At 40.3% G+C, this 13,277-nt stretch overlaps 1 protein-coding gene across 1 annotated transcript in view; it reads right to left on the bottom strand.

The window, feature by feature from the left end:
- The window catches only part of TULP4 (TUB like protein 4), a gene marked incomplete at its 5' end in the record, with an annotated part of 126,937 nt that overhangs the window by 8,878 nt on the left and 104,782 nt on the right, over positions 1–13,277 (bottom strand). The window contains 6 exons of the mRNA XM_082481892.1: positions 1,017–1,160; positions 2,776–2,869; positions 4,107–4,251; positions 5,764–5,908; positions 6,417–6,651; positions 8,950–9,174. Coding sequence (XP_082338018.1) covers positions 1,017–1,160; positions 2,776–2,869; positions 4,107–4,251; positions 5,764–5,908; positions 6,417–6,651; positions 8,950–9,174 — 988 coding nt within the window. The remainder of the gene's footprint in view (positions 1–1,016; positions 1,161–2,775; positions 2,870–4,106; positions 4,252–5,763; positions 5,909–6,416; positions 6,652–8,949; positions 9,175–13,277) is intronic.

The following is a 13,277-nucleotide window of genomic DNA, read 5'->3' as shown; positions in this document are numbered from 1 at the left end:
AAATTAGGCAAGCCAAGCCCCAAAGTGTGAAAGAATGGGCTTCATTTTAAGCACACAACTATTTCTTGAGAAGCCTAGAGGACTACTCTGATGCTTGGGTCAGTCACAAGCTTTGGTGCTTTCAGCAGTCAAAACCTTGGTCTGAAATAATGGGAGTATTTCCACTTACTTCAACAGACTCTAGTATAAGCCTTTAATTGCTTTGCTGTGCTCACGCTCCTTCCTCTTTAAAGAGTACTGGGCCTGACGGCCACTCCTATAGTACCGAAAAACCTGGCAACAGGAATCCCTCACTGACGTGAAAATTCTGAAAATGTATTCATTTATCTTCTTGTCTTTTACTTGTTAATTTTATTGGTAGGATGTTATTTTTTATTGGAGGAGTTTCTGAGTACTTCTAGTCCTTCCACCTGCCACATTCACATCACCTGCACCCAAGCCTTCCCTGCACTGCTTGAATCTTCTGCTACCTTACATCCCAGTGAAATGAGAAATTCTTCCTGATCCCCCTTGTTTATAGACTACTTTACTATTTTAGCCCCTCTGTAAGACTTAATATTGATAAAAATCCAAATGGGCATTTATCATTTCTCAAAGGGTTGCTAATTTTTACGGGAACCTGCCCTCCAACCCGAGCTCCTACCAGCAAGCTGTGCTTTGCTGCCATCAGGTCACAAGAATGACCCTTTTGGCTTTCTAACACATTACAATTCTCTCCTACAGAGGTGCAGAATGCAAGGCTTCGGTCTATGGAGAATTCTTAGCGAACTAAATAGAAGGTGATTAATTTTCCAATGAACTTGAGACATAGGCGCTCTATACGGATTGTATTTTCCACATATTTTAGAAAACAATGTCTGTAATACATATTAGCCTTATTCTAATTCAGTTCTACAGGACCCCATCAGACTAAGGGATTTTGATTTCTGTGTTTAACAGAGAGGGCTAGTGACACAAGTGATCTGTCCTCCATCTACCTTAACCCATAACATGGCAGATTTCCAGCTCCTCCTTACCTGGTAAATCATCTTCATCTTCGCTGAAAACATTTGGATTAAAGACAGGCAGGTTAATGTAGTCCATTGAAATCTTCCGCACTTCTGGGAGATATATTGTCATCTGCCTGGGCTGCAAGTGCAGCAAACTGGTTTTATATATTACTGGAGAAAGAGTATAACAAGAAATGTAAAAGAAAATCTGTTACACAAAGAGCATCTAAAGCTAAGAAAGAATCAATTCAAAGCAGACAGAAGGGCTATGACTATTCTTATGTAAGGTATGAATGATCAAATGCATGTAAGGGCCATTCTTAGCCAAATCACTATGTAACACTGCATAAACATGGTAAAAGAGATTGTTACTTTCAGCTATTTCTCTTTAAATAGAAGCAGCATCTCTGTAGTTAAATATTCTGTAGAAATAATGAATTATTTCATATTAGATTCACATCTATATTTACAGAAGGAAAATAATTTTTCCATTCTACTTTTGGAACTCTTCACCACAGGATGCTACTGACTTATATGAGTTTAGGGGAAAACTGGAAAGCTCTCAGGAAGGAAATGTGTTGAGGGTTACTACATATAAAGAAACCCCTTCTGGCTCAGGAAGTCCCTGGGACCCGAACCATTGGAGACTGGGAGAACATTTGAAAGAAGTATCACTACACTTATATCCTTCCCTAAGTATCTGTCACTGATGATGAGAGAATTAGAATGACTCTGGCCAGACCCAGTAGGGTCATTCTTACACTATCTTTTGACAATCATTGCAAATACAGATGTCAGAAAGCCGTAAATCACTTGAAGGAAATAGGTGGCTGGAAAAAAACTGAGGGTTTCCACAACACTTTATTAAGTAGAAGGTGCCACTGCCCTGTAGTAATAGCACTGGTTGTCCCCAGGGTTACAACATCCTGAGAGAACAAGCTTTGCCTGGAGGCTGGGCGAGAGAAGGTCCTGTCCTCAGTAGCTGGGACTCCATCTCTTGTCTGATAGTCAATATAGCCACAAAAGATATCTATTTAACTAATTTTCCATCCATGGCATCATTATGTAGTTCTGATTTAACTATATAATGGAACATAGGAAACCAGAAGTTTTCCAAAGATGTCATAAAGCTCCTATACTTGCATTAATATTTCAATTCAGAGCTCAATTCTGCTACGTGGTACCCTGTTCTTTACTTAGCCTTCTTCCTTTCAACAGGACTACTTAGGGAGAATTGGCCTACCCAGAAAAAGTTCAAAAGACTGCTACTTTTAATGAAAGCCACCAATTTGCTGATGCCCCAGCAAGAGAACCATATGATAAGGCTATGCACTGACTCAAAGAATCTTGAGCATGATGGTGTAAGAGCTTTTTTAACATTATTTTGGTATAACTAGTAGCTAAACGACTATAAAAATTGGAGTTTTAAAAATATTCCTATTACAGTGACTTAAAACCTATGATTTTATAGTCTGCCTGCAAAACTTTTATTTGTTTGGGGTTTCTTCAAAAAAATGTAAAAATAAAAGTCTGGGCTTAACTGTTAATTAATCTTTTTATTACAACGGAGACTTTTAACATTTTATTGATCATCTTATTACTGTATTTATAGATTTTAATATCTTTTAGTTACAGCTAATTTTGTAAAATCTAATTCCTACTGTCCGCAGAAAAGAGTGCTTTGTTATAGAAGCCTTTTGATCACTTACAAAGAATCACATGGCATAAGTTTGTTGTTTGTTAGAAAGAGTTTGAGATGCAAAAAATCAATAGAGTTTACTTTTACCTGCGCCAAGGTTAGTTGGTAGGAAAGCAGCCAAACCCACAATTTTAAATTTGGTTCCCCAGATATTAGATGTGACCTGAGCAAGGTAGTTGTGCTGCAAAGCAAAAACAAGATAATTTTCACCTAATAAAATCTGTATCAAGTTCTAATAAAAACCTGCAGAGCAATCAAGCTATTGCAAGTGATAATACATTTCAGCTTCTCTTGTTTTTATTTTATTGAAACAACCTAATGTGACTATGTAGCACCTGTTATACCCAGTCATTAAGATGTCTCATTTTGATATCTGAATACCATCAGAAATGATGTATACAACAGCCACATAGGCTGATTAAAGCTGTTGAAGAACAGAAAAACATGATGACTGCTTAGTGAGCATAGCTCTGTTTTCAGACAGTTGCTTCTCCTGCATAAGAGCGCAGTGATTCTGTATTTCAGAAAGTAATAAACCCTGCCCTTTGGTTCTATGCTTAAGAATCACTTTATAGAACAATAAAGAAGACAGAAATTAATTACTCATAACGAGAAACATATTTTTCCTGGAGCTTCCAAAGCAGCTTCCCAAACCACTGCTTCCATGGTGATCAAGTTATGGGTCTGAAAGATCAAAAGAATTTCTCAAAGGCCAGGAGTTATGCTGTCAGTATCAGAAGCAGGATCTAAGCCTCTTGATCTCCTGCCCTATTCAAAGGACTTTTGGTCCTATCTACCGCTGCTCTGTAACTCATCTAGAATGTTTCACTAGAAAGGAAAAACTGAAATCACAGAGCAGAAAAAAAACAACTGAAACAAAACAAAACAAAATTAAAAGAATGCAGGTTAGTTTAATAAAGTATGTAAACCAGGCAGTTAAGCCTGCTAAGTTTCAGCCTGCTAAGTTTCATTAACCACAGGACGTGAATATCACAAATAGCAAAAAGTGCTAATTCCTTGCCTTCCTTCCAATTAAGGCTGTTCCACATAATTATGAAATAGAGAACATGTGGCCCTCTGAAGCAAGCATTTCCTTGTCTCTGCAGATTCCTAACAAAGCAGAGAACTATGGTGGCATTAGGATAGCTCTGAGAAACTTGAGTAAGAAACATTCACGTATGCTTTCAAAAAGCCAACAACATCAGCTAGAACAAAACCTCTCACATGGATTCACACTGACAGAAGTTAGTGGTGCCAGGATTAATATTGAATTGGAAGATGCAATTCTCTAGTTGTTCCATCTAGTAACTGTAATTAAATGAATTTTTTTACTGGTGATCATTGGATCTATATCACAACTTGTTGCCTCTGGAAGGAGATGCATTTGGACTCAGGTCTCGTCACAATGTGCACAATACCTGAGTAATATCTTCTAAAGGAAACTCTCTTCGTGTCAGGCTTGGTGAACCAATAGAAGGTTTCCTTATTGGTAACCTTGGCGATCTTGATATCTCCTGTGCAGCTCGCGACATCTTGGGAGATTTGCGAGCTTCTATATTGATTCTGCAGATAAAGCAATAATTAAAACTATCAATGGGCATGCAAAAATGCACAGAATTCATGTCTTTGAATGTAAAGATGTAATGAAGATAACTGGTATGGTGTCATCTAAGTGACTAATGAAGATTGTAGAGTCTACAGGATGGAGAGTTATGGGTCAGATTTAAAGATATATAAGGCCTGACACTCTTACGGTAACTCAGACCGGGTGCCTTCTGATTCATTTAACAAAACTTAAAGCAGTTCTACCAGATATAATATATCTTCCACTAATCCATATAAAGGTGTAGTGCTGAGCTATTTCAGCTATGCAGTTGTTGAGCAAAGCCTCAAGAAATGGAAATACAACACCTTGGCTGGCAGATCTGCAGGCTAGTACAGCAAACCAAGGTGCCACAAACTTCATCAGTCCTCTTGCTCTAAGCCAAAATTTACTCCTACCTCCCATTATACAAAGGGGGTCATGATCAAGCACCTGAAAAAGTGCACTGGTGGAAAAAATAATGAACAAAAGCTACATTTCAAAAGTAAGCTCTTAGAAAACTAAGGCAGAAAGATAGGTTCGTTTTTTTTTTTTTTTTCCTGAGCCATTTTGGTTTTAGGCTCAGGAACTGATGGTTCTTTTGTCAAGTACTACTAAACTAAAACTTAGGTATTTCACACATTATACTCCCATATAAACGGATGCATTTCCTTTGCCTCATAATAGGACAAGCTCATAATATAAAGTTTTGGAAAAGTGTCAGCTGCAGCTAGAAGGCATCAGGGCCTCAATCCCATAACATGAAGCCAGCAGAGAGATGCCCGGTGAGGTTCTGTGCAGCTGGAGGGTTCTGTCTATGCACATAATGAATATAATGAAGACCTTACAGGAAAGCTGAGACAAACTAATAGCTTAGAAGCTTGTTTTGCATATCATTACAGAACTCTGTCAACCCAGTGTTTAAGACAATCTGCTTGTTGAGGCTCCCCTGCAAGGTCACCACAGCAGCACTGCCACTTATGCCAGGATCTATGCCATGGACTTCAGAATTTGAAAACACCCCTGAGGAAATAAAGCTTTAACTGGACCATAAAGCTTTAACTGGACCAGGGACCCTAAGCACAGAGGAGGTAAAAACACAGATTGTCTGAATGATGAAATATATTCCATGGTGGCAAGAGCTCACATGTGGCAGAGGCAGTGGTGGGAGAGTTTACAAAATCTTTCTTTGAGATTGCTTGGGGAGAAGTGGTGCCCTATTGTTTCCCATCACCTTTTGCCCCAGAACCTTCCCCAAAGTCCACCTCAACACCAATCTCTGAGATCACCCCAGAACTGCACACTGTAGAGGACCCCACTTCTCCAGAAGACTCCTATCTGCCCAAAGCAGTTTGCCGTTAAAGTTACGAGGTGTCAAGACAGTGGTTAAAAAAAACAAAAAACAAAAAACCAAAAACAAAAGGAAAAGAAAAGAAAAAAGAAAGGAAGAAAACCTGGGCAAAAAGATGAAGAAATATCCAAGGAACTATTACCTGGGAAGTTTGGGAGATTTGCTAGCTCGACTGATTTTGGGAGATTTCTTTGCTGCCCAGTCATCACTCAGTTCGATATCACTGGAGTCCGAGCAGTTGCAGCTGTCAATCACAGTGGAAATCAAGCTGTTTCCATAGATTTCATCTATCAAGACAAGCCCCAGAAAACGTTAAGTGCTACTTCAGAAAACTAATATCTGTTACAACTATCAGTCATCAGAAACATAAATCCAATCCACAGGCAGCAGTTGAGATAAAACTATGCAGAGATAATCAATTGTTCTTCACTCTGCCTAGTATAAACTCTAAATTTCCAATAGTTCAAGCTCAGGTGAACATGATTCAGAGGGGCGAATAGCATTCCATCGACTTCAAAATTGAGACCAATGAACGTTTTGTGCTAATTAGCAATCTATTCCCCGCTATTCAAAATACAAGAAATTCCCTTTTGTAAAACAGAAGACAGGGTGGTATAATTTCAGAGGCCGGAGCCTAAGTCATTCTGAAGATATTTTTTTTTTTTTGCATCAGAAAAAAAAAAAAAAATCGGATGCCACCTTCCACGTTGCATATACAGATTTTCTTTAACTCTTGAGGATTCAATATCTAAAAGTCTAAATAGTTTTTTATACAGAGCAACAATTCGGTTCTACCTGCTTTTCCATCGGTTTTAGGATCCATGATGACAAACTCTGGCCGCAACTTGCTGATACGACGTCCTTTCAAGATAGGCACCAGTCCTCCAAGGTATTCCAGGTACAGAGTATAACATGGACCACCAACCTCTGGGTCATCTTCCGTCCGCTTCATCGTGCAGTGAAGACGTTCATTACCAGCTGTTGGGTAGCTGACAAAATCTCTCATATTGTTTGGGTCTGGGATAGGAGGCTTAATTAAATGAAGGAAGGAAAGAGAAAGTTTCCCATAGGTTATTGTTTGTTTGGTTGTTTTTTTCTGTGGTGACTTAATCCTAACACAACTAACTGAATTTGAATCCAACTCTAACTTGGCAGGTCAAAATTAGTATAGGCTACCGTGTGAGTTATGCAGGACCCCCACACAAGACAGAGTGTCTGTGTATTATTTATTGAGGTCAAAAGCAGTTGTACACGGAAAAGTAAAATTAGTTACATCAAAGAGGAAGGTTGGACCTGTGGTTAGAGCACTGAACTAAAAAACAAACCTGTATTCAAGTCCCAGCTCTACCACAAACTTCTCTTTTAACTTGGGTAATGTAGTCAAGCCCAAGTCTCAGAGTATCTTGACTCTTCCTGGCCCTGCAAGTGAACTTGGCTACTCAGGTTCCCATTCCTGGTTGGTATTGGTACATGCTATACCACTATGATACAGTGCTGTCAGCTCTGAAAGAAGCTTGTACATCTTATATCACTTCCAAGCATGAGACTCATCTTTGATAAGGGCCTGTTTGTGTGCAATGTGGAGAAATATGAGCAGAAAGCTCAGTGTGGGTTACTTTGTCCTGCTTCCAGCACACTGTATTAATCCATGAAGAGTCCTAAAGCAGTTGGACTGCTTTTCCCTAGGACAATATAGCCTGTATGACACAAATACTATTAATGTGTATAAGTCTACCCAGCTTCTTTCAAAATGAAAATACAAGAAAAAAAAGTAAGGGAAAAAAGGAATGTCAATCTGGTGAGATGGATATGGGCTGAAGAGAGATCTATAATGTAGTCCTCAAGCTGGAGAGGGAAGAAGAATATATGCAGGTGAAAGGGTGCCTTGCCAGGCACTGGAGGCACGGCTGACAGTATAGGTGGGAGTATGTGGTTAAGGGAGAGACAGGGGAAAGTACAAAGCATTGCTGAGGAGGCTCCAGAAACACCCATGAAACAGCAGGGGAATGTGGCTTACAGGAACCCCGCTTCAGCCTCTCAGCTACACAGCCCTGCAACTGCTGTCCACCCCAGTGTCCCTTCTAGGAGGTGACAGAAGGGTTGTTGGCAATGAAGTGCCCCTGTACTGCCTCTGGCCCTTTGATCCCTGTCATGGCTCCCAGCACTGCTACAGCCAACTGCTGCCTTCATCCCATCCCATCCCATCCCATCCCATCCCATCCCATCCCATCCCATCCCATCCCATCCCATCCCATCCCATCCCATCCCCCCTGCCTTCCCTAACAGCCAAGCAAGTGTCACTGATGCTCTAGAGAGCTGCAGGGGTGGCTCTGGGACAACATAGAAAGCATCCTGGGCAGAAGTAGTCATGCTAGAAAGAACTGAGACCCACTGGTCTGTTAAATGTTCTGCATCTTTGGAGACAGAGGAGTTATGGTTACAGCAAGACATTTATTCTTCTCCAGCAAATAAAATATTCCACAGCAGCACAAATTGCCCTGATTAGCAGTATCAAAATGGAACTGTGCTGAATCATTATTTTATAGGCATAATTTGTTTTCATTTAAGCTGGGCCAACTCCACTGATTTCAAATTAGTTATTCTAGCTCGGCATTCTTTTAACAAGGACCTGAAACTGGCTCAAGAGAATGCTGTAACACATGCACGAAAAATATGTAACACAAAAATATATGTCTGAATATAGGGCGTTTACTAGCTCTGGTTTATAGGCTGTGATAAAGAGTTTGGAAATCCTGAGATGTAACCAAGGGCAAAACTATGAAACAAAGGGGTTGAACAGATGGCTCTGCTTGTGGTACAGAAAAAGGCATAATATCTGGTTCATTTTCCCATAGCACTGTTGGAGCAGTAAGATTAGCAGACGTCACTGTCTGTGCAAATATTTGGGCAGCCACAAGTCTAAGTTTCCTGGCAATATAAGGTCTAATGTTACAAGTAGGGAGGCAACAGTTTTACCAGTGTGACTCTCTCCTATAACCATGACAGAGTATTATCATCAGCACGAGCTTCTTCAGAAGTCTTTGTAAGTCACCAGCATATTTTACCCTTGGGATGTCCTTGGAAAGGCCTTCCCCATGGAATAATGCAGATCAGCACGCGTGAGCCCCCCCTTCAGATTTTAATAGGCACCAAATAGATCAGTGGGTTCTTGAAGAGGACAGGAATGACCCTTAATCAAGCTTTTAAAATGGTAATTATGATAATTATAGTATCTTATAATTTATCTGTTGTCACTTAGAAGCAGCATGGAGGGGGAGAAGTCAAGTAACCCATTCCTCTTCTCACACGCACATTTCTTTCCTTTTACCTTGATTGTTGGTGTAAAGGCAGTGGTGAGGTACGAGCAGAGCCGAGGGGGCAGGGTCAGTTTGCTGATATCCTTGTCATCCCGCAGACAGCTAGCGATGGTCTGCTGGCACAGCAGCTGCAGACTGGAGACCCTGTGCTCGACTCTGACAACATATAATGCAGGTCCAGAAGCCATCAGCAGGCGCGAATCCCTGTGACCCCAACAGATGGAGATGATGGGACGCTGCATGGAGAGGAAGAGGATACAACTTTAAAAGAGCATACACTTTCCCCAAGATAGCTGAACAGCACGTGATCACATGAACTCAGTACCGATCATGTTACCCTAAGTCTTCCAAGAACTTAAATGCTATTGCCCACAAGGGAGAAGAATGTGAACAACCAAAATTATCGATAACAGTGGTTGATGTTTATACAGTGCTTTTTACTCACAAGGCTTAAAGCTCTTTACACAGGGAATGGTCTACCAAATTAATTACCTCGATAGGATAAATGACTTTAAAGTCACACAGTGTTACATCACATCTTTTGATGTCCTATCCAGATGATCTCTTCAGTCATCTAATCAATCCTTATCCTCTAGTAATGGCTCACACTTTACAACAGAGGAGTTAAATTATATGCCCAGAGACACATAGTAAACTAGTGGATAAAACCCAATTGGCTTTCTTGTCTTGCACTGAGTTTTCTGCTGCACAGTGTCTCTTTTGAACTATTCCCAAAGCAAGCGAGCTGTGAAAGAGCACCAGGAACAAAACAGAGAATGGCCTTTTGTCTTCTGCTTGTCTACATGCAGAAATGTCTAAATTCATGACAGTAAAACCAGAAAGAATCAGGGGTGACTGGTACTAAGCGTCAGAACGAGGAGCAGAGTAACAATAAACAAACGCTGCTTTGGACATTATTCCCTGCTGCATGAACATTAAGAGTTCATGTGAGAACACTGAGTTGTGCTTGCAAGGAGCTCTCTGAACTCTCTTCCTAAGCCCCATCTTTTTCTTGTAAAGCACCTGTCTGTGTGACCTCTTATAGCCCTATCACTATTACTTTTGCTCTTCACGATCCTTAGCTGCATCGACCTGTCACTTCTTGCTTTCTGTGTTACAAAGCATCTGCATTTGCACATGTACAAACACTGTATGGAATTTCAATCCCATAGCTGCTATCTCTACACAAATAAACAACAGAGTACAGAAGAAACTCTCATGCCACGAAGAGTACTGTGCAGCAAGCTGTAATCAGTGAACTACAAAAGGTTTACTCCTTCCTGTGAAGGAGTCCCTTCTTTTCACAATCCATGACACTCAAAAGTTTAAGCAAACATGTTTTTAATCTAAATTATGAACTCTATTTACTGAAAGGTCAGGGTCTCTTTGGAATATCTTTGCCCTTCACAAGATGCACCAAACTAGAATTAACTATACAGAAGACAACGGTCAAGGCACTATCAGTAGTCATTTTTATCCACTCCTCTCTAGTAATAAGGTACCCAGATACCTAGGTTAGATCAGCCCAGAAGTTACTAATCTAGGCTGGGGAAAAAAGCTTTCCCTTCAGTTACAAACCCAAGATGCTTAAAGGTGAGAAACTGGGACAAGATATTTTTATGTGAATGATACAAAGCAGAATGCAGCTGCACAGCGCTATATCAATGTCTATCATCAAGATAAAAGGTTGGACAAAACAACGTTTTCAGAGAAAAGATCTTCCCTGCTATGTCATCTTATCCTAGATTTAAATTTCAAGGAAAATACTGGTTTTAAAGTGGGAGGAATGAAGAAGCTTCATTTTCATCACATCTAGGCAACACCACACACACACACACTTCCACGGAGGCAAAAACCTTCAGGCTGACAGATATGCAAATGGCAAGCAGCAACATATGAACCTCGTGATTTTCACAGTAATTGCTAAAGGCATTTTGTAGTGCAGAACTTAAAAAGAATTGAGAAATCCTTTGTGTACCATCAGTAATTATTACATGGCTTGTCATAACCATAATCTGTGGGACAGAGCCTTAAATTTGATGAGAGAGCACATAAAGTATCCCTTACTGATTGGTATTTTCATGATTTGAGAGTGTGGCTCAGCCCTAGTACTGTCTGGCAGTAATGAGACAGTACAAGCTGCTTGCAAAATAAATGCAATTGAGAAGGCACTGACACAAGTTAGGTACCTGCCACATCTACTATATGACAGCCTGAGAAAGGCACCAGTAGAAGTGACCCTGATTACCCCAAGGGCTGAATTCCAGCACGGGCAGAACTATCTACCTGATCGTTACTATGGGATCCAACCTGCATCCTTCTGTTCATCTTGCATCAACTAAAGCTTACCTATAAATACAGTGAAGGAACAAACAAGTATGTGACTTAGCACACAAATCTTTACTTATTAGATAGAGTTTAATGCCAGAAGAGAAGTCTAATATCCCAGCTATCATAATCCAATACAGCACACCCAGATAGCCCTACCATGAAGTCTAGTATTGCAGCTATTATAACCCAATATATCACACCCAGATAGGCCTCTGTTCATCCAAATAGAGTCAAATAAAACCAATTCTCTCCTTAGGTTACCGCTGCATACAGAGAACAGCAGAGATGCAGATAGCACCAGTGCAAGAACCTTTGCAACCTTAAACATACTCCCAAGCTTTGGAACGCTGGGTGGGACCTCTGGCAAGACAGCGCTATGGAGCTGGGGAAGAGTAGAAAGTCAGAAGTCAAAAGACATTGCCTCATTGCATGATTTCACCACAGTTTCCCAACAGGCAACCACAGTTCAGCCATCTTCTAGATTTCTGAATGTCTGATTCCCTTATATTCTGTTTATGGTGAGTGGGCACATGTTTAAATACATGCATACACACACAATACCTACAAGTGTTGTATTGTTTGTAAATAATGACATTCCTACTCCTACATTTGTACATTTAGTCTCCCCACACACCTCACATGTTTTAATCTCAGTATTTTCAATCTCATCAAAGAGCGCTTGTACTATACTGGTTTGTCTTTGCTTACTGATTCACCAGCCACGCTTTGCTTTCCTTTTCTACGGAACGGTCAGCGCCCCAGTATTCCTCAAGCCTAATATCCAGCAACACTTCATTTACAGTGAAGGGCTAAGATTTAAGATGAGATTCAGGGAAAATTAGCCTGTCATTACAGGCGTGAGGAAATAAAAGATCACCCAAATGCCAGATCTGATCTGACCTTTAAATGTACTGCTCCAATAATATTTTTCAATAACTACGCTCCCCACTCTTTCCCTTGCAGGACAAGGGATATGAATCAATTACTGCAGCAAGTCAGTTATGAGCTGGCCACAGCTTTCCTTCCAAACTCTGCTGAGAAAAAAAACTATTGAACTCCAACATCCAACGCAAAAGTATCGCTCCTTATAAAGCATCCACTTATTTGCATTGTTGTAGCAAAAAGAGGAAGAAAAAAAGTTGTTGATAGCCATATTGCACCTGTTAGAAAATGAACAAGCAGATTCTATCACAGAAGAATTTTATTTTCCATGTTTGCATACTTGTTTTTTTTTCTGCTTGGAACAAGGAAAAGCAGCTACAAATATAACGTCTAATGATAATTTCTAATTTGACTTTGCATATAAAAATCCCATCAGGTTTTGAAAGATGTCAGCACAAGCTGTAAATACCTGAATGAATTCCAGGGTTTAAATACAAACATGTAGGAAAAAAAAATCCTGGAAAACCCCTTGAACTTCCACATGTAGATAGGATTAGCTGTACGACAATTATATATTAGAAAGGACAAAAAAATGAGACATTTTATCAGAAGAATTATTGACTGAAAACACATCTCAAAAAGTGGCCAAAATGGCTCTTTTGCCATTCTTTTTTAAGAGCAGGCTTGAAAGTCAGCTACATCTACTCAAATCTGTACCCCCAGCTGGGATGTCGACTCTCCTTAGAAAAGCACACGAGAACGGATATTCCTGCTCGAGCTCTGCGGTTGCTTCTTATAAGTCACTCATCTCTCTCTCTTACAGAAGAGCACATAATTTATACACCTTTCATCACTTGTATGCAGTTCAGTCAGTGAAAATGCTGTTCAAGCTGATTCTTGCTGCCTGCCTTGAGCTCAGAAATCCTGAGCCATGGGGCCCGCCGGCCACTTGCACTATTCCCTTGTCTGCTGGCACTGGAAGTCCCCCTGGTAATGAAAGAAAAATGCTATTCCAGGGCAGAAAGCCCAGCAACAAGTGGGGTTTTATCAGGAGAAAGAACCCAACTGCAAGGTAGTATCTAGTGAACACTGTGTAAGAAGTAAAACTCTGACATACGTTGCCTGC

The sequence above is a fragment of the Vanellus vanellus genome (assembly GCF_965231255.1).
Source record: "Vanellus vanellus genome assembly, chromosome: 3".
In the NCBI taxonomy this organism is placed as follows: Eukaryota; Metazoa; Chordata; class Aves; order Charadriiformes; family Charadriidae; genus Vanellus; species Vanellus vanellus.
This window is presented reverse-complemented; position numbering and strand designations above follow the sequence as displayed.